The sequence below is a fragment of the Lissotriton helveticus genome, chromosome 7 (genome assembly GCF_964261635.1).
Source record: "Lissotriton helveticus chromosome 7, aLisHel1.1, whole genome shotgun sequence".
Lineage (NCBI taxonomy): Eukaryota > Metazoa > Chordata > Amphibia > Caudata > Salamandridae > Lissotriton > Lissotriton helveticus.
This window is the reverse complement of record NC_136068.1, coordinates 1,679,416,112-1,679,440,711: the sequence shown is the minus strand read 5'-3', so window position 1 is coordinate 1,679,440,711 and position 24,600 is coordinate 1,679,416,112. Positions and strand designations below refer to the sequence as shown.

General features: G+C 44.8%; 1 protein-coding gene across 1 annotated transcript in view; it reads right to left on the bottom strand.

Annotated features, from left to right (window-relative positions):
• The window catches only part of LOC144767616 (putative methyltransferase DDB_G0268948), a 544,273-nt gene that overhangs the window by 375,463 nt on the left and 144,210 nt on the right, over positions 1-24,600 (bottom strand). The window contains exon 4 of the mRNA XM_078651020.1: positions 15,698-15,911. Within this exon, the coding sequence (XP_078507146.1) occupies positions 15,698-15,911 (214 nt within the window). The remainder of the gene's footprint in view (positions 1-15,697; positions 15,912-24,600) is intronic.

Sequence of the window (24,600 nt, the reverse complement as noted above, 5' to 3'; positions counted from 1 at the left end):
AGTTAAACGGGTCAACAATAAGATTAATAGACTGTTCTGTTCTGCACAGTTGCATGTCATTCCTCATGGGTGTATCCGGGGTGATCATATGTATCTGAACGATGGGGTTCACCTGTCCAGGGAGGGGAATGATTTACTAATAGGAGATTTTGTTGCATGGCTGAGAGGTTTGAGGGAGCATGACCTATAGGAGGAGTTGGGGGGACCGGATAGTCGGTCAACTATCTGGTCTGTGGCGGTAAGGTCATGATCGGTGAGCAGGAATTTAAAGGTCCCTAAAGTGGGGCGCCACCCACAATGGATGGGAGCGCCCGGGGGAAGACGGCCATTGGCCCCTTCCACGGGGAGGCGGCACCCACTAAGGATGGGGCGCCTAGGGGGAGATGGCCATGGGCCCCTCCCAGGGGGGGAGGCGGTTAAATGCCCCTCCTGACTAATTTCCCGGGGGCCGGATATCCGCGACGGCGGATAGAGATTGTGGGGTTGGGGGGGAGAGTCCACGCTGTCCTTCCTACAGAGACCTCATACGGGAACTCGGATGACCCTTAAGATGGCGTCGAGTAGAACGGGGGCCCCCACCACGACAAGGGAAGTTACAGTTGGCAATGAGGGTAGAGCCCTCTGCGCATGCGCCGCTCACACGGTGATGGCGGGAGTTTGGTAGTAGGGATCTGACACCGGTTAAGACCTTGCCGTTGGCCCTTAATGCTAGGATGTACAATTTGAATTAGAGTGTATGCATTTTCAGGATGTTAGCCAAAAGTACATGACTGCATCGAAAGGTAATAAATGTCAAATTGTACATAATGCATAATGATGAAACTTTTATTTAATGTTTTAAATTTTGTTTCATATTTTAATAAATACGGCCGGGAGGGTGACTCCCTCCCGTCTTCCAAAAGTTCAACTATTGTCCGACTTCCCATCCTTGGGGATATGTGTTGGGAGGGGGTGGCGGGCATCCCGGCCATATGGAAAGGGGCGACCGCTCGGTCCCCCCGAACGTGTGGATGGGGGCCCGAACCTCCCGGGAAGCCATTTTTGGGCGGGGTGGGCGTGGCCCGGCTGGTATGCCCAAAGCGGCGTAGCCGGGGCGCGCCTTCCCCCGCCCGACAGGGGTTGTCCTAGACACCTCGAAGGAAGACCACGCCCAGTAGGCGTATCGGGGACTGGTACACGCCCTCCCGCAGAAGGATAAAGGAGCGGGAATCCAGAAGATCGTCCTCTTGTTCCTCGGATCGGAAGGCTGCACCCACTCGTCGCTCGTGAGCCCTCGACGGAACAAGCAGCAATTTTGACCCACCCACCAGCCCCTGATAGCAAATGTTTGGAGAAAATAAAGTTTTCTGAGTGATGAAAGTAGAGGCCTTTCTTTTTCCTTGGTAGAGTGAATAAAGGAATATTGAGAAATGTAAATATGGTTTGCAATGGAGAAATTTCTTCTTGCAGGAATGATCAGTAATAATAGTAAGATGATGTGGAATTTTTTCTTTTTAGTAGGTAAACAACTGTCGTATTTATTTGTCGGGCGGTAAGGTCATGATCGGTGAGCAGGAATTTAAAGGTCCCTAGAGTGGGGCGCCACCCACAATGAATGGGAGCGCCCGGGGGAAGACGGCCATTGGCCCCTTCCACGGGGAGGCGGCACCCACTAAGGATGGGGCGCCTAGGGGGAGATGGCCATGGGTCCCTCCCAGGGGGGGAGGCGGTTAAATGCCCCTCCTGACTAATTTCCCGGGGGCCGGATATCCGCGACGGCGGATAGAGAGTGTGGGGTTGGGGGGGAGAGTCCACGCTGTCCTTCCTACAGAGACCTCATACGGGAACTCGGACGACCCTTAAGATGGCGTCGAGTAGAAAGGGGGCCCCCACCACGACAAGGGAAGTTACAGTTGGCAATGAGGGTAGAACCCTCTGCGCATGCGCCGCTCACACGGTGATGGCGGGAGTTTGGTAGTAGGGATCTGACACCGGTTAAGACCTTGCCGTTGGCCCTTAATGCTAGGATGTACAATTTGAATTAGAGTGTATGTATTTTCAGGATGTTAGCCAAAAGTACATGACTGCATCGAAAGGTAATAAATGTCAAATTGTACATAATGCATAATGATGAAACTTTTATTTAATGTTTTAAATTTTGTTTCATATTTTAATAAATACGGCCGGGAGGGTGACTCCCTCCCGTCTTCCAAAAGTTCAACTATTGTCCGACTTCCCATCCTTGGGGATATGTGTTGGGAGGGGGTGGCGGGCATCCCGGCCATATCCATCAAACACTCTGTCAGAGCTGTTCCACTGTTATAGTCATCCATTCAGCAGTATGTACTAATCCATTCACTTCGCCAGAACTAAAGCAGGTATAAATTCATCATGCACTCTACTTACAGAACTGTAATCATTTAGTCAGTACCCAAGTACTCATGCAGCAAAGTAGGCCTTTTGACTTGAACTGCTTCAAACCCTTAAGCAGTATGCTTGCAGTCTTCTATCTACCTGCTCACTTGTCTTTCACATCTTCAATTCCGCAGTCTGTATCCTTACACTTTCACTAAGCACTCTGTCACTGCTATTGCACTGTTGTAGTGACCCATTCAGTGCTATATACTAATCCATTCACTGCATTAACCCCTTCGCTGCTAGGCCTTTTCCCCTCCTGTGCTAAGCCTTTTTTTGGCGATTTGTTGTAGTGCGCGCTTAGGCCCCTGTAACTTTTGTAATGTAATGTAATGTAAAAAGAACTAATAAAGCGCAACTAACACCAGACGGTTTCTTGGCGCTGGAACATAGAGAAAAACAGACAATCCATGGGGCTGAGAGGGTGAGTTATAGGCGTTGTGAAACAGGTGGGTTTTTAGGAGAGACCTAAAGTGGGTTAGGGGGGAGGCCAGTCTCACGCCTAGCGGAAGGGCATTCCAGAAGGACGGGGAAAGGAATGAGAACCTCAGTCCTCCCTGTCTTTTACGTTTGAAGGTCGGGATCTGGAGTAAGGCCAAGTGGGAGGAACGGAGATTGCGGGACGGAACGCAGTAGTGAAGAGATGAACAAAGGGCCTGTGCCGACAAGGGACTTAAAAATAATGCAGCCCAGTTTGAACTTACACCGCTCAGAGACAGGGAGCCAGTGAAGAGATTTTAAGAGAGGGCGTACGTGTTGGTGCTTGGGTTGGTGATGAATGAGCCATGCTGCCTGGTTCTGAACCAGTTGAAGCCTCTTTAGTTGGTATGCCGGTATGCCAACATAGAGAGAGTTGGCATAATCGAACCTGGAGATGACTAACGCCAATAGGGCCAGGGTGAGTGCTTCGGTGGTCAGGAAGCGGGCAATCTTTCGGATTTTTCTCAGCTGGAAGAAGCTGGAGGACACCACCGCGTTAATCTGGGATTTCATCATAAGGTCATTACTAATGATGATCCCAAGGCTTTTTACTGAGCTGACGGGTTTAGGGGGGGGCCCAGCCTGGTGGGCCAAAAGATGGAGTTCCAGGGGTTGGCCGTACCCCCGACAAGCAGCACTTCTGTCTTGTCAGGGTTAAGTTTCAGATGGTTCACCCCCATCCAGTCGCTAATGTGACAAAGAGTGTTTTGGAAGTTGTCGATTGACCGGTCCGTGGAATTGATATCAAAGACCAGCTGAATGTCATCCGCGTAGTTGTCCACATAAGGTATCCACGCCAAATTTGCGTCCTTTTCTTCCAACATCATGTGGATTCTAAAGGTGCCCAGGGTTTGTGGATTCCCTTGGAGGGGTCCCATAAATTAAGCAAAATACAGTGACATTTTAGGTTTTTTTCAGAAAAATGGAAAAAACGGGCTGCAAATGAAAGACTCTGAGTTTTTCCCTGCAAATGTTATCAAAAAAGGGTTTGTGGGGCTGCAATCTCCATTTTCTCAGCTTTTAGGGAATGACAGTCTTTTGTTAGAGAACCAACATTTTTCACACAGTTTTGGCATTTTTCTGGGACATAGCCTATTTTTTCTATTTTTAGAGCTTTCAACCTCCTTCCAGTTAATGGTAGAAATGAGTTTGAAAGCAATAATGGATCCTGGAAAGCTATACATTTTCGAAAAGTAGGCCAAATTCTGAATTCAGAAAGGGCTCATTTGTCTACATCCATGAAGGTTTCTTTATAGAAACTAATAGTTAAATATTGAAATAATTGAAAATTTGTTAAAAAAAACAGCCTTTTGTCTCAACATTTTCACCTATAACTTCTTGTAATTTTGACAACTCTTGGAACGCAATATACCATTACATCCGTTTGACCTTCCTGGTTGTGGGGATATATAGGACTTGTAGTTTCACCAAGAACCCGACGAACCCAGAGCCAAAAACTGAGCAGCAACTTGCAATGGTATTTTATTATTTACTGGGTATAGAGCACTTATTCTTGGAAAATGTATACAAGGAAAAATCGGTATGAAAGACACCTATGTATTTATGAATTGGGTACAAATTATAGAGTTTAGAAACAGTATATATTTGCAAATTTTCAAAATTGGGAATACTCGACTAGCATGAGAATTATTGGTCATTTTTCAAAAAGATTTTTTTTTTACACAATGTCTTTCATTGGGAAGGGAGAAATGCATGAAAACTCGATAGGTAATAACAGTTGATTTACAAATCTGAATTACCCTAAGTCTCCCGATAAAAACGGTACCTCACTTGTGTGGGTCGGCCTTGTGCCTGCAACAGGAAACGGCGCAAAATGCAACGTGGTCACACCTCAATTTTGCAGTTAAAAATTGACCCTTTTACGGCAAAGTGCCTAGCTGTAGTTTTTACACCCTCGCTCTGCCGGCACCTAGGGAAACCTAGGGAATTCAGGAAGGGGTGACTTAACTGTCTACCAGATTCCAGAACTTTCCACCACAGAAATGTGATGAAAATGCATTTTTTTGTCAATTTCTTAGCTTTGCAAGGGATTCTGGGTAACAGAACCTGGTGAGAGGCAGTCGTGTCACCCCATCCTAAATTCCCCTGGGTGTCTAGTTTTCAAAAATGTACAGGTTTGCTAAGTTTCCATATGTGGCAGCTGCGCTACGGCCCAAAATCCACAGGTAGGCATATTGCTAAAAACAATTCCGTGCCTAGTCGGCTTTCTGCTGCCCTGGGGTGAAGATTTCGGGGCTGGGGTTGCCCCGATATGCCCCCAAGGGGGGCAGAAACATTGTGGCTATATTTTTGGGGGGGAGGGGGCATTGGTATGCCCATTCTGGGCAGCCCCCGCCCCCACACATAAAAAAGCCAACGTAATCGTTGGCATCAAGTGGGCTTTTTGCCCCCCTGGGGGCAGATTCGGGGCTACTGCCCCCATCCTCCCTCCAGGGGGGGCAGAAAGGCTGTCATTGTTGCGGGTAGGGGGTAGGGGCATTGGCATGCCCATTTTGGGCAGCCTCCAACTTAAGACAAATGTGCCCAAAAATCCCATGTGTCTGGTGGGTTTTTTGCCCCCCCCGGGGGGGGCAGATTGGGGCTACTGCCCCATCTGTCCCAGGGAGGGGCAGGAAGGCTGTAATTTTAGTGGGGGAGGGGGTGGGCATGGGCTTCGCAGTTTTGGGCAGCCCCACCCTATTTCAAATTATCCCTCCAAAAAATCCCTTGCGTCTAGTGGGCATTTTGCCCCCCGGCAGGGCAGATGGGGGCTGTCATGCCCCCATCTACCCCCAGGGGGGTCAGAAAGTCCACTAGATGCCAGGGAGTTTTTGGGGCAAATTTTTATTAGCCCAGCTTGGGCAGACCCCACCCTAATAAAAATGTGCCTAAAAAAATCTTTGGTGTCTAGTGGACTTTTTGCCCCCCCAGGGGGGCAGATTGGAGGCTACTGCCCCATCAGCCCCCAGGGGGGGCAAGAAGGCTGTTATTTTTGTGGGGGAGATGGTGGGAGCTTGGGCATGCCGGTTTTGGGCAGCCCATCCAAATTCAAATTTGCCCGCAAAATAATCCCTGGCATCTAGTGGGTTTTTTGCCCCCCCCGGCGGTACAGATTGGGGGTAATGCCCCCATCTACCCCCAGGGGGGTCAGAAAGTCCACTAGACGCCAGGGAGTTTTTGGGGCAAATTTTGATTATGTTGGGTCTGCCCAAGACGGGCATGCCAATTTTTGCCTAAAAAAATCCCTGGTGTCTAATGGGCTTTATGCCCCCCCAGGGGGGGCATATTGGAGGCTACTGCCCCATCAGCTCCCAGTGGGGGCAGGAAGGCTGTTATTTTTGTGGGGGAGGGGTGGGGGCATAGGCATGCCCGTTTTGGGCAGCCCATCCAAATTCAAATCTGCCCGCAAAAAAATCCCTGGCGTCTAGTGGGCTTTTTGCCCCCCCCCCCCGGCTGGGCAGATTGGGGGTAATGCCCCCATATGCCCCCCAGGGGGTCAGAAAGACCACTAGACGCCAGGGAGTGTTTTGGGTACATTTTAATTAGGGTGGAGTCTGCCCAAAACGGGCATGCCAATGCCTCCAACTTAATAAAAATTTTGCCCAAAAAAATCCCTGGTGCCTAGTGGGCTTTTTGCCCCCCTGGGGGGGCATATTGGGGGCTACTGCCCCATCTGCCCCCCAGGGAGGGCAGGAAGGCTGTAATTGTTGCGGGGGTGGGGGCATGGGCATGCCTGTTTTGGGCAGCCACACACTATTTCATATTTGCCCCCTCAAAAAATCCCTGGCGTCTAGTGGGCTTTTTGCCCCCCCTGGTGGGGCAGATTGGGGGCTAATGCCCCCAACTGCCCCTTTCCAATGAAACCTCTCCCATCTTTCTACGTGCTCAGAGGACTGAGATAGCCCACTGAGCATGTAGAAAGTTAAACTGAAATGAGCCTAAAGGCTCATTTTAGTTTCGGTTTGTGTTCAATGACGACAGCGCGACGTGCGCGCTGATCGTCATTGAACAGAAACCAGGGAGGGGGCCTCGGGAGCTGGGGAAGCTCTTCCCCAGCTCCCAAGGTCAGAGGGGCGAAAAGGAAATCCCTCTGCTGTCTGCAGCAGAGGGATTTCGTGCCCCTGGCCTCATGACGGAATCGTTCCGTCATCAGCACAGGAGCACCGATGCTCATGACGGAACCATTCCGTCATGAGCATGGAAGGGGTTAAACCACTAACACTTATAAATTCACCCAGTCAGTTTCACCAGCAGTGCAGGGGGAAGCATAGACTTGTAACATATTTATGTACATATGTTACATTCATGTGCTATGGAAGTACTACAGTATACTGTAAGTAAACACCTTATAGAGTTATGCTGTAGCACTTCCTTATAGTTCTGCACTTTCACATTCACCATACACTAATAACAGTGTTTCCCTGGGTTTGGTTTTACTTTTTCTTTGGAACAGTCAAGTATAATCTGTTCATACCCTATGGCCCGGAATATTACATCTAATAGCTCTTGAACCTGTGCCAAAGACTTCTGCTCACTGCCAAATGTTTCATGCAGAGATTTTCTGCATAGGAACTGCTGAGTTTCAGTTTGGGTGGGTGAAAACTTCCTGCATGGAAAATTGAGTTTCCCGCAGTCTCCTTTCACAATGTTTCGGTCTGTATCTTGTTGTCTTTGACAAAAACCTTGAGATCTAGATCATTAACATGTTGTATGACAATCTAGCAATGCTATATGTAGATGAAACATATTATGATACTGTTACAAATTAGTATGACTCAGTATGCCTTCTTACAGTAAAGAATATGCAAAAGTTTAGTGAGTAATTGAAGAGTTCTCATGCAACTGTTCACTGCACACATCATAGGGATAAGGACACAATTACATGCCCTTTTTCACCACGTGAAACTCACTGGAAAAATGGGTATCCTGCCTTGAACACTGGGCAGAAAGGACTGATATAGCTCAGTCTAGATATCTTCAAAGACATTTGGCATCTTCACCCACACACCCAACACATAGCGGGCCTTTACGATGGAAGTCGGAAAGCCTCTGACGGCTAGACAGAAGCTTTCCGAAAAGCGGTCAGAGACTTTCCAACCAATTTGCTCTGTTTGTGGTCCGATTAACCTATTACAATGTCAGCGGTCTGAAGGTAAACCAGCTGGTCATTCCGACTTGGTTCCAACTCGCTCTCGGAGTATTCCTATTGGTCGGAACCGCACCGTTATACCCTATGGATGGTGTTTCCGCAGTCGGATTTATGATGTCCGTTTCTGACAGCCTCTCAGTGCTGGCCTTTTCAACATGAGAAGACTGTCAGAAAGTGACTTTGGGGGCCCCTGGCAGGGCCCCCTTGCCTACATGGCCTATGGTACTATGTGACAGCCACCATGGGGTGCCTGCCACAGAGTATAGGGTTTTACATACACACCATTTTCTCTATAGGAACCTGTATTACTGCTGATTTACAGCAGTAACACAAGCTCCCATAGAGAACCATGGGAATCCATCGTAATCAGGTGGTCGGAACCTCAGGTCAGGCGGCCGGTCCTGAGTCTGAGACAGTGTCGGTCAGAGGCCACTCCAACCAACATCGTAATAAGCCCCTTAGTGTGGTAGCATCTATAGGATATGTATGCAGGGGCTGTTATCATTCTTGGGTAGGGTGTATGGGTTCAGTTCCTTGCTCATCTTTTATGTTGGATTTCTACTACCAGAAAAGTATGGCTCAATCAGAAAGGGAATGTAGTAATATGCTATTTAGTTTCCTTAATTCTGTATGCTTTCTTTTTGCCCACTACAGCCAATGTAATAATGGTTTTTATTACTATTTTTTTTCATTTATTCTGTAGTACATTTGTATATAATGAACGCCTATTGGAAAATCATCCTGTGCCCTGGGCACTCCCCAACTTTTTGCTGACTGGTACTGGTGATAACTGACTCTGACTGACCCTGGGCTTTGCCTAACCAGGCACAGGGCCAGTTCTATGCTGTAAGAGACGCATTTAGAATACAATGAAAACACCTGCATACACTAGGGTGCACTATGAGTTGGGGGGTACCCCTGTGATTGGCATGACCTACCCTATAAAACCCTAGTACATAATAGGGTAGAGGGGTTAAAACTACCTATCATTCCCTAATATATAATAGAGAATGGTTGTTTAGAGGGCAGCAGCTCTTTCTTCACTTGCATGTGTGCACTGATGAAGTCTGAGGTCAGTTTAAAAGTTACCCTGTGCTGCAGGACTGCATTTAAAAAGTAAATTGTGCCAAAACTCGACGTTGGGGATTGGGGCACTTAAAAATAGTTATCCTACAATGTTTGGACATATTAGGCACCCCCATGGTCTCTCCTAGTTGTCCCAGGGGTGGGGGGTCGGGTATTTATAAGGAGGACCCTTATAAAATGAGTTTTATAAGCCCTGGGTTAAGTGAAAGGGCACATTTCACTCTCCACATTGTAATAAAGTGCTGCCCAAAATCGACTTTGGTGGTAGGAGCACTGTGGAGGAAGGATCTACAATATTGTTACATATTCAGAACCCCTAAAGTCTCCCCTGGGTGTTCTTGGGGCGGGGACCCTATAGACAGATATAGAGTACTTATAAAAATATATTTTGATAAGCCCTGTTGCTGGAAAAATGGCCCAAGTCATTTTTCCTATTGCAAATCCCATGCCACATAGGTTAACATGGCAATAAGTTATTAACTAATAACTCTTGATAGAAAAAGGCAAAACATACAATTCAAAGACTTCCTAGCATGGTAATAATAAATCCAACAATATTATATTGCTTGAATTTCTCCTAAAATGTACATACAAGAAGTTATAAGACTTTCTAGTTTGTGAGCCCAGATTTCGCCTTCCAGTGGTCTGTCCTGATTGGTCAGAGTTAAATAGATTAGCCAGGCTTCTTCAAAGAGGTGATAAAGCGCCCCTGAGGTTGAACAGCCATCCTGGGAGGGCAGTGTTCTATTGCACAGGAATGCTAGAGCAGGGGGAGGAGTCATAAACAATGGACTTCAAGGGAAGGGGAAGACTTCAGTGTCATTTGCAACTCTACTCTTTTGACCCCCACCAGATACTAAGATTAAGGAAGGAATGCGCAGATGCAAGGGTGAGAGACCATGGAGATTAGCCATCCTAGGGGTGTGTTTAGCCAGATCTTCTATCCCTGCTGGAAAATCAGCAATTATGAATTTGGAAGAATTGGTGCACTCTGGGACAATATAGTGCCACACTCTGCAGGAAGTGGTCAGACCTTTGTGTGGTATTCTGCAGCCCATTGGGCAGGAGTGACCTCCTGCTTGACCCAGAGAAATCAAAATAAGTATCTGAGAATGGCAGAGCCCCTCAGATCTACTGCTTGAAACTTAAGACAGCAAGATGGGCCATGCTGAGAAGTTTGATGTACATTCCCTAAGGCCTGCACTCTGAAGATTGCACCATCTAGAACTACAGCCCTGTGGATTACCTTGTTGTGAAAGGACTTAAGAGTGCACTCCCTACATGCTACAAGTTAACAGAGCTCACCTGGAACATCACCTCCAAGAGTCCATATCCTGGAGTACTACCAGTGGATTTGCAAGGGATTTGTCCAAGTGGATTGTGGTAATTGAAGTCTCACACTTTCAAGGACCTTCTTGGAGATTCCAGAACCTTGGAGTGTGTGTTGGACACTTTGGGACCCACAAGAGGAACTTCAAAAGGAGTTCTAAAAGGATCCAGCCTGCTGGAGGGGGCTGCACAAGACTGGTGAGAGATCCTCCAGAACAATTGCTGAATATGAATTTGTGCCTGTCAAAGGCAACAAAATGACCAAAAGTGGCACTGTTGATTTCTAAGCACTAGAAAGCGACTAATATTTCGAAATTCATATTTCTAGTTCCCTACAAAGCATTTTGTTTCATTTTTGTATCATTTAAAAGATAAACATATTTCCTATTTTTATAAATTGTTGTTGGATTTTTACTCTGCATTGTGTCTTTATTATTTACTGAATTGGTGTTTTTAAATACTTTAAGAATTTGTCTTTGAAGATAAAATTGCCTGCTCGCAGCCAAGCTACCAAGGGTTGAGCAAAGGAATAATGTTCTAAGACCTATTCTGAGCCCTATACCGTGTTAGTGGCCTTATTGCCAGTGGCAGATATACATTTTCCCCTACTAATAATCCACTTTCCAAAAATGCCTATATGATACAAGTATATTTATTTCATTATGCAGCATTTGGTGTAGAAAGTACAACAGATACCCTTATGTCATACATCAATTCTTTTATTTGTACAACTAATAAAAATAATTACAAAGTTTTCTAATTCCACTTACTAAAAACATTAAAGAAAATACTTAGCATTGTATTCACACATACTTCTCAAAGGAAAAACAGAAATGTAAGAACACTAATTACATGTACCATAAGGACTATATGCAAGGGCTAACAGTGACAGATATGACAACATTCTGCAACTACCTCTGGATCCTCTCTATACATATTGTGTTACTGTCTAGAGGAAATAGCAATCACGATCTGATAAAAAGCATACATGTTTAAAACATATGTATTATAATATGGGTATCAAAACCTACAAATCAAAACATCCATATCTGTACATACACCTCACTAAAAGAGTATGTGGGCCCTCTACGTGCTTAAAGTGAATGAAGTGCTGTCAGATGTTGCTACAGCTTAGGACAGAGTGGCAATTCAAATTACTGTGTTTTCCTGTCACTCTTACCTGTCACTCTTACCTTTTAAATGTAAATCGGATCACAATTCAATTTGAAATAGTCGAGCTAGTAATATGAAGGGTCTCAATGCCTCACTGGAGCGATGTTGATGCCCCTAAAAGTGCATAGAGTGTATAAAGTGCTGTCTTGGCTGTAACCTTGTGGATCATAGGCACATTTCATGAGTCACACTGATAGGAAGTTGACCCCCCAGTGTGCCAACAATCAATAGAGGGCTGTCTGGACTGCGGCGTTGAAAGGCATGGCCAAACACCTCCCTGAAGGGAAGTTAAATGCCCCTAATGTAGATGCAGTGAATGAAATGCTGTCTAGGCTGCTAAATTGTGGGTCTCAGGGGCATTTTGTAACATGTAAAATTAATGTCACCAGGGGTGCAAAATGTAAATAAAGTGCTATTTGAATGGCTACATTGCAAATCAGGGGCACTTTACACAGGCCTTGCTAAAAGAGAGGTTGACCCCCCCTGCAAGCGTGAAGTAAATAGATCACTATCTAGACTGCTGCATTGCAAGACACAAACGCGTGACTCACAAAGAAAAGGGATGAACCCCCAAATGTGCATGCAAACGATAAGTTGCTTTCTAGAATACTGCACTGCAGATCACAAAAGGCATTTCTTGATGCATTCAGTTAACGCAATGATGACTATTACTATACATCAGATCACTTATAAAGATAACCAGATCACAGTCCATTGAGGCATATATAACCAGGCTCAGACTGCATAGAATAGATGTTGAGTCAGTATGCCTGAAAGATGCATTAATCATTTTTCAATGTTCTCTCAAACACCTGCATACATTGTACAAATCTCCCTGCCAAGATGGGATGTTCAGCAGTGAGACAGGGGATTACAACAGGTCTGCAGGAGCGGATGCCCAGTGACAGTAACTGAGGTTTTACGAAACCCTGTTTTATTTTCAACACATCATGGTAGATACAGATGATAAGCGCAAGTGTTTCCTTTCAAGAAAGGCAAAGCCTGCACAGGGAATTTGGGCTTTCTCTTCTATGTGCTGGTGTACAGTCCTGAGTCCGTAGTCCTCTGAGCCTATATTGAACACATTGTTGTGTATCTTGTATTTGACAAGCAAATGCCTGTGACCAGTTGTGATCCCACTTTGGTATTTATTCTTACAATGAAATAGGCATGCGAGCATAAAGCCATTTTTTGTTTATCGGCTAGCCATGATATCTGAAGCTATATTATAAAAAGTGCCTTATGGGTGCAACGGATGTTTGTGCCCACTTTTGTGTGCCATTGGAGCACATTGGTATTGCAGAAGGGGCTGCAGATGGTTGTGGTGTCTCTTCTGTAATACATACAGCACTGTCACTACATGTGCTCCATCATCAGACAGTGTTATCTCATTTGCAAAGATGCTGTCAGGAGGCGCAACGACTGTGCGCCACCTGAAAGGGGGCCTGCTGTTAGTACGTCTCCAAATGGCAGCCATTTGGAGGGGGTGAAGAGGGCCCTATCTATCCCCTAAAACATCAGACACATTCTCAGAGTTCTTTAGGTAAGGATTGAGGCGATCCATTTGAGGGCGTCTCCCTGGTTCCAAAGTGGTGATATCTGTTGATCAGGATTTGATGTGAGATAGTGCTGAAAACATCTGACAGGTCCAGGGTATGGGGACCGCCAATTTGGTGTGGTCAGCAAATGGTTTCTTCGGGAGGGCCTTCACTTTGGCAATTTTCTAGACCTCGGTGAAGGAGGAAGAGGTGATGGAGGTGTTTAGGGCTTTCTTGACCTTGTCACCGAGGATGAAGATGTGGTAGGGGGCAGGAGTCCGTGGGTGCCTGAGTTCATGATGGCGATTGTGGCTTCAGTTGTGAGTGGGTCCCAATGAGTGCACATGTCTTCGGGGTCTGTGTTTGTGGGTGTGAGAAGGTCGATGCTGTTGTAGACAGGGGTTTGGGGGTTGGTGTTTTCGTAGATGGCTGAGATCCTATTATGGAAGAAGTCCACCAGGATGTCACACAGTTCTTGGGAGGGGTGATGTTGTTCTTGGCAGCTGCAGGTTGGAAGAACTCCTTTAAGATGACAAAGAGCTTCTTGCTGCAGTTTGAGCTTGCTTCTATGTGGTCTGCTAGGGTGTTCTTCTTTGTTTCCTTGAGGAGGTGGTGGTATTGTTGAGTACTGTCTACAAGGTGATATATGGTCTCCTATCTCTTTGCTAGTGCACCACTTCCATTTTTAGTTGCTGGTAGTGGAATTCGGTGGATTTCAGCTCTGGTCCTTTTCATTTAGCTGGCTTGGTGGGGGCGACTGTGTTGCTAAATTCTCTCCCATGATTCTGGGTTTGATTTTGTATCAGGTTGGTGGGATTTGAGACTGTGGTTCTATTGACCAAATTACATTTTTTTCAGTTTGTGCATGTGGAACTGGGGGGCATGGTTTGTTATGTCATTTGATTGTGACGTGGACGCCAAAGTGGTTGGTCCAGGTGAGCTGTGAGACGTGGTTATACTTGATTGTGTCACTGGACATGAAAATGGGGTTGAGAGTGTGTCTTGTGATTTGGGTAAGGTGGGTGACAAGCTGCTTAAAGTCAATGTTGCTCATTTCCTGGAGGTTGGTTGTGTTGGCGTTGGTGGGGTCATTGAGAACAAAGTCTAAGAAAATACCTAAGAAAATGTAGTGCTCAGAGTCAATGGCGATTGGGGCGATGAGCGTAAGGATGGCTTTGCAGGATTCAGAGTGTGGTCTGTAGGCAAGGGTGCCTCTGATGGTACTTTTCTGTCAGTGTGAATGTGGAAGTTGAGATGTGCTATAATTAGGCCTGGGCGGAACCCTGCAAAAGTGACCAAAAACCTATGCCGCCCTACACGGAGTTCAACAACGGTGGAGTGCATTAGGTAAAGCTGTTTGTGCTGATTTTTAGCCCCAAATGTTTGTCGCAAGCTGGGAAATCAGCATTAACGGCACTACGCACAGAGCAAGAGGACGCTGCTTCTTTCTGAGGTTCGAGTGGATTTTGGACTCACCGCCAGCTTCCTCAAAATGAGAGGATGGTTTCTCAATGCTAGCAGTTATGACAACATGTGACCACCCGTGTTAGAAATGTGGCGGGAAGGTGGTCTAGTGTTGAATTTTACTGACGCACGTACACCAATTTAACATTGGTGATCAAAAACATTTTTGCAATTCCATGTGCTCTGCAGAATGCAGAAAACTCTGCGCACTTAGCATACATAGCAAATGGATTGGAGTTCAAGGCCTATCTGTTATCAAGGTTGAGTCGTCATAGGAGGTCGTGCAGTGGATGGTGTTCTTGTAGATTATGGCAATTCCACCTCGTTGTTTATTGGTTCGGTCACGATGTCCAATGCAGTGAGAGGGTTCTGCCAGGTCTCTGTCACGAAGATAGTATTTGAGGTGATGGATGAGATTGTGTCCCAGATCTCTCTGGCATGTTTGCCAAGTAAATGTACCTTGAGTAAAATGCAATGGAGTTGTGGTGTGGCTGCTTTAATTGGTGTGGTGGATGCAGTCATGTGTCCAGTGTCTCTGTCATTGTTGGTGTTTTTGGTGTGGTAGGTAAAGTAGCAGTGCTGACAGGGGAAGGCTCCTATGGTGGTGTTTGGAGATGTATGCCAGCAGCTGTTGTTGTCTGTGCTCCCGGGATCAATGGCTCAGAGGTCTAGATGCATTGTAGCTATGTTGGGTGGATGAACCAGGCTTCCTGGCACTGGGCGCGATCGAGTTGGACGAGTGAAGATAGGCCTGGCTTTGGCATGCATTAACACATGTTTTTCTAGTAAAGCATGTCTGCTATGTGCGATTCAAAAGGGGGTGGTGATGGTCTGGACAGAGTATCTGAATTAAGCAGAACACTCCTACCCAGTCAAAAGATCAGGGCTTGATCCATCACCGTTTTATAAATCCAACTGAGCTATTTGCGTTCATGTGAAGGTATTGCATAGTGAAGACCTAACAGCCTCGCTACATAATACCCTACTTTCCACCAGGATGGCAAGGGTTTCTTACCTAATTTTGGAGGCCTGCACTTTCTCTTTTACAAATTAATTGTGTATTAAGAATTGTTTAGGCACTCACCTCCATGAAAGCATGTGTTATATGTTGAGAGCAATCCTTATAGTAAAGATCAAGGTGCGGTTTCACACAGTACATTGCTAAGCAGCCATTGGATTTTAGCACACGATCCACTTCTTTTAAGAACTCGTCTTTGTTGAAAAAGTGAGCAGCAACTGAAGCAGTGATTAGGTCAACAGATTCATCTTCAAATGGCAACTTCTCTGCAGGGGCATTTCTAGGAACGTGTAGAAAATGTAAGTTTAAGTTTTCAACCAATCAGAAAAGGCATGCAATGCAAAGGTCGTTAAAAACCAACGACTGAAAAGTTGATATTCCTATAGCTGCTGCTGATAACTTGTGGTGTTGTAGTGAATTTCTTATTGCGTTTAAGTTGTGCAGTTAATATAGAAAACTTTTTGAACTTTCTTTTTTATGGTATGTATCTGTATCTATTTTATCTATTGCATTGAATTGATTTTCCTATAAAATAAATATATGTTTGATACTTAGAGTACGCCACATTACTCAGTTTTATTCATTTACGTTTTTCCTTGTTCGTGGCTGGATTCACTTGATACCAAACATATATAAGAATGTAAAACTATATGCAGATTATTCCTTCAGGAGCTCCTACTAGTGGAATATGAAATTCAGCAGGGAACAAAGCATTTGAAGTTGGGAATTCATCTTTAACCAAACTAGTCCATGATTTTCAGCAACAGGATGTTCACACCAATTGTCATTTACAAACAGCACTTCTAAAGTCAGTACAGCTAAACAGAGATCACAAATGGGGGCAGACCTACTCTAGGCCAGAACTGAAGCAAGTCCAATTCCACACATGGCCAAACATTGGTAATGCTAGACCTTTCCATAGAAATCAATGAAGTTAGGAACTTGAAATAAAACATTCTAATAATTAATGTTAAATTACATTAAATTATATAAAATAGTCAGAAATATAAATAATTGTATTTCAACATTTACAAATACACATAAAAATAGTGTACACGTTTTGTTTAATTACAATTAGTTTAATACATTTTTCTTGCATTTCAATATAAATAACACATATGTTGCTTAATACAATTAGGCATGCATTCAATTACATAAAAACATCACTTTTATTATTTTTTATGCATAACTTGAGAACCGTTAATTAATTGCACTGTTTAATTTTTCTCTTTGGTTCTACATTTAAAATACATATGAAAAATATGTAATATCAACATTAAGCATTAGGATAGTTTAATACACTTTCATACTTTTCAGAGGGTACAGAGATGTAAGTCAAAACGTTTGAGTCAATTTATAATATGAATTTTTGAAAAGCCTAAAGTATTAAAGCTGCTTAAAAGTATGAGTGAAGTTGCATTTTTAAATTAAGTGTAAGTGAACTTTGGGAATATCATCCTACAGCTTCTAAATAATATAAATATTACCTCTCTTTTCACACAGATGTTGTCTGAGGAAGCATTCTTTCTACGTTGTCCGTGATGGTAACAAACTTTTCAGGCGTATGTGCTCATCATTCCTATTCTAAGAGTATCTATTCCAGCCAGGTACCACCTTCTCCACAGTTAAGGAAAAACCCATGAGAACCTTTTATTTCTGTTGTTCCAGGAAATGCAGTGCCAGTGCATCCATGAGAAGGCCTTTGTCTATGCCATGTCCAGTCTGTGGCATGAGAGAGAGAATAAGAGGAGATCACAAATGCCTCCTTAAGAGAGAACAGATTTAAACTTCTCTTCCCTTTTGTCACTGCCTGGTATGATGTTTCCTGTGAGTGTCAGCTACAATAGTTTTATATCCTTGGATTGCTGCTAGTAAACCCATAGCAAGACGCTGAAACAAAAGACATTGTCTTTGAGGAAGAATGCCAATTACAGTACGTCACACTGTTAAATGTGAAAACAATCACTTCAGGAACAAAATGGCCTGGAAGGGCCGATCTTAACCTCAAGTCTAGTGGAGGTAGGATTTAACAACCCCTTCAGAAAATGTGTTTGACATTTAATCTCCATTAAACTCGATTTCTTACAGATTAGCACAATTTTTTAAAAACAGCATCTCAACAACTTTGCTAACACAAGATCTAAAAACATGCATTAAAAACATAGTGCAAATTTGTAAATGATAATCTGAGATAACCCTAAGCAGTAGCATCAATTGCTTTTTTTTTTTTTTACTAATATTTGTCTTTCATTTCTGGATATTGTGCAACTGGGCCTTCCAGGTTACAAGACAAAAGTAACAGTTGACTTATTTAATATCAGATGCAGGCTTTGCCCTTTAAATACAAGCTAAGTTAGGGCTGAAAATCCACAGCTAGGCACATTGCTGAAAAAGGTCAGTTTTCAGTAGAAAAATGTGATGTGTCCATGTTGCGTATTGGGCTGTTTCCTATCGCAGGCCCTAAGCCTATCCACACATCTGAGGGAACATTTTTATTGGGAGACTTGGAGAAATGCTGGGGGAAAAGACGTTGTGGCTTCCTGTCGACTACAAAACTTTCCATTACAGAAATGTGAGGAACATGTGTATTTTTAGACAAATTTTGAAGTTTGCAAGGTATTCTGGGCAGAAAAATGTGGAGCCAGCTGCAGAAGTCAGCCAATCCTGGTTTCCCCTAGTAGTCTACTTTTAGAAAATGTACAGGCTTGCTAGATTTCCCAAGATGCCGGCTCCGTTAGAGCACAAACTCCACAGCTAGGAACATTGCAAAAATAGGGTCATTTTTTTGTGAAACAAAATATTGTGTCCACGTTGTTTTTTGGTCCGTTTCCTGTTGAGGACACTAAGCCTACCCACACAAGTGAGGTACCATTCTCATTGAGAGACTTGGGGAAATCCTGATTTTGGCTCCCCTCAGATACCAGAACTTTCCATCTGAGAAATGCGAGGAAAATGTGCATTTTTAGACACATTTTGAGGTTTGCAAGGGATTCTGGGTAGAAAAACATGGAGCCAGCTGCAAAAGTCTGCCCATCCTAGATTCCCCTAGGGTTCTAGTAAAAAAATAATTACATTCTTGCTAGGCTTCTTTCACATACACTGCACCCTGCCCAGGGGGGTACCTAGGGCCTTCAATAGGGGTGTCCAATGTTTACAGAAAGGGAAGGGTTAGACCTGGCCAGTGTGGACACTGGTCAGGTCAGCATGACAGTTAAAAACTGCACACAGGCACTGCGGTGGCAGGCCTGAGACACCATTTTAGGGATACTCCTGTGGGTGGCACAATCAGTGCTGCAGGCCCACTAGTAGCATTTGAGTCACCAGCCCTGGCACACCCAGTGCACTTTACTAGGGACTTCCTGGTAACACAAATATGCCAATCATGGATAACCAATCACAATAACAATTTATACAGAGATCATATGCACTTTAGCACTGATCAGCAGTGGTAAAGTGACAAGAGTCCTATTGCCAACAACCACAGGTTAGGAAAAATAAGGGAGGAAGAGGCAAAAAGTTTGGGGATAACCCTGCAGAAAGGGCCATTTCTAACAGTGTCCATGTTGCGTTTTGGGACATTTGCTTTTGCAGGCATTAGGCCTACCCGAACAAGTGAGGTACCATTTTTATCATCAGCCAGGATAGCATGACACAAGTGGCATGAAGTGTATGAGACCCACTTCTGGGCATACCCATCCCACTCGGGGTGACAAATGTAAAACAATTGATGGACAGAATGCAGAACAAAGTCATAAATTCACCCCAGTACAAAGATCTTGGACTAAATCCATAGTTTTTTTGCCCCCAATGCCATTCCAGTTTGGAACCGGTCATAAGCAAATCAGTCTTGACCCTGCACCCAATATGAACAGTCTAGCCCAAACTGCCAGGCCAGGTCTTCCTGGACTGGAAACATGCATCCTAGGACCGTGTTTGGGGTTTCCCCCCTCATCATCCAGGATAGCATGACTCTAGTTGCATGGAGAGCACCGGACCCACGTCTGGGCATACCCGTCCCACTCGGGGTGACAAATGCAAAAACAACAATTGGTGGACAGAATGCAGAACATTGTCATACATTCACTCCAGAACAGAGATCTGGTCCTAAATCCATCTTTTTTTGCTCCCCATGCCATTCCAGTTTGGACCCAGCCATATGCAAATTAGTCTTGACCCTGTGCCCAATGAGAACAGTCCAGCCCAAACTGCATAGCCAGGTCCTCCATGGAATGAAAACAAGCATCCTATAACCAGTTTTGGGGTTAAAACAAAAGTGGTCCGAGGATGCTTGTTTCCAGTCCAGGGAGGACCTGTTTTGGCAGTTCGGGTTGAACTGTTCCCATAAGGAACTGGGTCAAGATTAGTTTGCTTATGGCTAGGTCCAAACTGGGGTGGTGTGGTGAGCAAAAGAATGCTGGATTATATTTAGATCCTTGTGACTGGGGATGAATGTTTGCATTGTCCAGCATTCCATCCATCAATTGTTTCTTTTGCATATGCCGCAGTGGGAAGGGTATGCCCAGACGTGGGTTCGGTGCCCACTACACCCCTGGATTCCAACCAGCCTGGCTGATGCCCTGAAACTGGTCTTAGAATGCTTGTTTCTGGTCCAGGGAGGACCTGGCTTGGCAGTTCGGGCTGGACTGTTCCCATAAGAAACAGGGTCAAGACTGATTTGAATATGGGTGAGTCCAAACTGCGATAGTGTGGTAAGCAAAAGAATGTTGGATTAAACCCATATCCATGTGACTGGGGTTGAATGTTTGCATTGTCCAGCATTCCGTCCATCAATTGTTACTTTTGCATAGTTTTTAGAAATGTGCAGGTTTGCTACTTTTCCCTTAATGCCGGCTGATCTAGGGCCCAAAATCCACAGCTAGTGGAAACAACATTTTATATGTCCACGTTGTGTTTTCTGACAATCTTGTTGTGGATGCTGTACCATTTTTATCAGGAGAATGCTGGGGGGTTGGACGTTTGGGACTTCCCACAGATTTCAAAATGTTAAATCACAGAAATTTTAGAAAAATCAGTTTTTCAGGCAAATGTTAAAGTTTGCAAGAGATTCTGGGTAAAAAAACATGGAAAGTCAGTCCATCCTGGATTCCTGTAGGTGTTTAGTTTTTGGAAATGTACCGGTTTGCTAGGTTTTCATATGAGTTAGTACCAACAATCTACAGTGACACATTGTATAAAAAGGGTCCGTTTTCAGTGATAAAATGTAATATGGCCATTTTGTGTTTTGGGCCATTTCCTGTCGGGAAGACCCACAACATGAGGAAACATTTTTATCAGGAGACTTGGGAGAATCCTGGGTGGGTGGAAGTTTGGGACTCTCCACAGATTCTAGAACTTTAAATCACAGAAATCTGAGGAAAATGTGTTTTTTAGACACAGGTTAAAGTTTGCAAGAGATTATGGGTAAAAAAAACATGGAGAGAGCCACACAAGTCAGTCAATCTTTGGACTGTCATCAGTGTTCTATGCCAGTGACACCCAGCTGGTCATGTCTATTTCACAGGATCCAATATCCAATCATCCATCCCTTAATTCATGCCTGCAGGCAGTATCCAGTTGGATGGCTAGCTGTAAATTAAAACTCAATGAGGAAAAGACAGAAGTTATGGGTTGGACAATAACTCTCTGGGTAGTCTCCGGAGGCCCATCCCAGTCTCTCTAAGTAAGCTGCCAACCCCATAGGCCCAATAAAGATCCTGGGAGTATGGCTGTACCCTAAACTTACGATTGAACATCAGGTTAAAAAAATCTCTGCAAGCTGCTATTGCACCCTGAGATTACTGAAGAACGTTCTTAATCTCTTCCCATTCTCAGCCAGGAGAACAATTGTCCAGGCATTGGTACTAGCATGTCTGGTCTCAGGCAAAGCCTTATACCTTGGTTAACCATCTTCTGTGGTCAAAAGGTTGCAAATTGTGCAGAACGCAGCGGCTCAACTGCTCCCAGACATACCCAGAAATGAGTCCTCCAGGATCTCCACTGGCTTCCGGTGGAGCGCAGGGTGCAGTTTAAGTCCCTATGCATCATTCACAGCGAAATAAACAGCAGGGCCCTCCAATGCTACGCCTACTGGCCTCTCCCTACGTACTCAGTAGGCCTCTTATATAAGTCTCTGCCCACTTATTTAAGGTCCCCAGGATTTGGAGATCACACAGGGGTGGACACTCCACATCATTCCTGGCATCCTAGCTCCGGAATTCTTTTCTCAGAGGCTCATTTCGGTAACGCTGCCGATCTTCTTAACTTTTAAATTACTGCCTGTTTTAATTACATTTTTTGCACAGTACTCTGTTGGGGCTTGTGCTTGCTTTTTTAGTAATATTGAGGTGCACTTACTTTTCTACACCCTCCGGTCTGCCGCTGCTTGCCGTTTGAGCAGAGAGGGTGTACTGGGCATTCAATCACTCTGGTTTTCTCGCTGGGATGGCCGCCGTCATAGTTGGTGGTGGTGGGCTGACCCGCTGGGGAAATTGACGCACTTCCGGGTGCGGGGAGCATAAAGCACTCATGGAATGGTGAGCGCACAGCGGAAGTGCCTTCGGCACGCCGAAGGCACGCCAAAGGCAAGCCCGTCTGCACCCGTCCGCGGCCGGTCGCGACCAGGGGCCATAGACTATGTCCATTTTTTATACTATTCGTCTGCTAGATTAAAATCCCTTCAGGGTAACTGGGACCTTGACCTAGACAGTAAGAATATGTTAGATAACCTGGGGATCCTGGCTTCATCAAACCACCCATTCAGGAGCCCCTTTACGAGCAGAGTGTAGCTCTAAAACACCTATCTAGCCCGACCTGTTCGAGACAGGAGACTTTGTCTATTTGGTACTTAAACACCCGCTCGATGGTAAAACATCAACTCGCGATTTTTTATCTCCTTGACACTAACAAGCATGACATACTCTTTTTATCTGAGACCTGGCTAAAAGATGAGTCTAGCCCTGACATTCTGGCAGCTATCCTGGACAATTATTACATCCTACAGTCTAACAGGCCAGATAATAGAGCTGGAGGGGGGGTAGCAGCAGTGATCTCACAGAAGCATAAATTTACCTCTCTTGTCACAACTTCAATCCCACTAGTTGACTACCTTTTGTTTAAACTCGACTCTGATCATTTTTCTTTGGTCTGTGACGTATTTTAGGCCCCCTGTCTCTATGCCCACTTTTCTGCAGTCGTTGAGTGGGGCGATTGCTGAACTTGCCATAAATCATGCCAAAGTGCTGATTGTTGGCGATTTTAATTACTGGCCTAACAATGTGCGGGAAGACCATCATTCAGCCAAATTTACTGACCTATTGACAGGCAAAAACTATGTCCAGCACATCAAGGGACATATTAACGGACACATCCTAGACCAGGTGTGGTCTGCCAATTTAGAGATAGCTGACCTGCAAATTTTTCCCTGTTCATGGTCGGGCCATCATTTTATTATCTTCTCCCTTCCCTAAAGTCTCTTCCTCAGGCCCTTTTATGGCCAGGAACTAGAGTCGAGTTGATACTAAAGAATGTATTACCTTATTAGTAGCATCTAAACCGTCGGATTTGACGTTATCTCCTCATATCCAGGCCAGAATATTAATGCCTGGCTTGATTCTGCCCGAGATATCACTGCCCCTTTGAAGACCATCAAGAATAAGAAACCCCATGATGCACAACAATGGTTTTCTGACAATCTGAAGGCAATGAAATTAGCCTTGTGGCAAACCGAACGGAAATGGCGACAGGATTATTGCCCTCATAAAAAGATCATCTTTGTGACAGCACTTATAGATTACAAAAGCGACATTTTGAGGACTAAATCTGAATATTTCTCCTCTAAAGTCCTGGATTCTACAAATAAGGCTAAGGACAACTTTACTATCGTAGATGAACTTGTTAAGCCTGATCGTGTTATAGTAAAGCCTACTCTGTCTCAATCCTTATGTGACTCCCTTAATACTAATTTTATTGAAAAAATTGTAAACATTAAATCCATTATCCCTCAGTCCTCGGCACCCACAGATCCTTAGGCTCATATTCCAACTCTTGCCACTTGGATTAATTTCCTCTCATTACCCAAGAGTTTTTTTCCTTACTTAAGAAGGTGTCCTCTGGCTCCCCTACAGACAGTTGCCCCCCTCAGATTATTCGGGAAGTCTTTCTTCAATGTCCAGAGCACCCGATGTCACTTCTTAATAACTCCCTCATCAATGGCATTGTCCCTAATCTGTTCAAGAGCGCAGAAGTTGTACCTATTTTAAAGAAACCGGGTGTTGACCCGTCAATACCCAGCAACTTTCGCCCAATTTCATGGCTGCCCTTTTTGGGGAAGGTCTTGGAAGCCCATGTGGCCAACTGTCTCAGTACTTTTGTCGAGTATTCACATCATCTGGATCCTCACCAGGCTGGTTTTAGACCTGAACACTCCACGGAGTCTTTTATTTTAGCTGTCCTGGATGAATTACGTAGGGGGGGGGCAACCACAGCTCTATGCAAGCTATGGTACTCCTGGACCTTTCGGTGGCCTTCGACACAGTCGACCAACGACTGCTGGTCGACCGTTTCAAGAGCGCGGGGATTCAGGGCCTTCCACCAAAATGGGTCTCCTCCTTCCTTGGTGACCGATCTCAAGCAGTTTGTCTAGCTGGCTTTCTCACAGAGAAAAGGAAGTTGACGTGCGGGGTCCCTCAGGGCTCATCGCTCTCTCCCCTCCTTTTTCATTTGTATATCTGTCCTTTAATTTTGGCCCTTCAAACAAGAGAGGTGGTCATATTCAATTACGCTGATGATCTCCACTTGGTGTTTAATGTTGATGCCTCCCCTTCATTCGCTAGCCACCAGTGAAAATCAGCTCGGTTTTATCGGGGGTTTAGCTTCAGATGGTTTACATTCATCCAATTGCTAATGAACAGCATGGTGGATTGGAAATCCACCATGCTGTTCATTAGCAATTGGATGAATGTAACCCATCT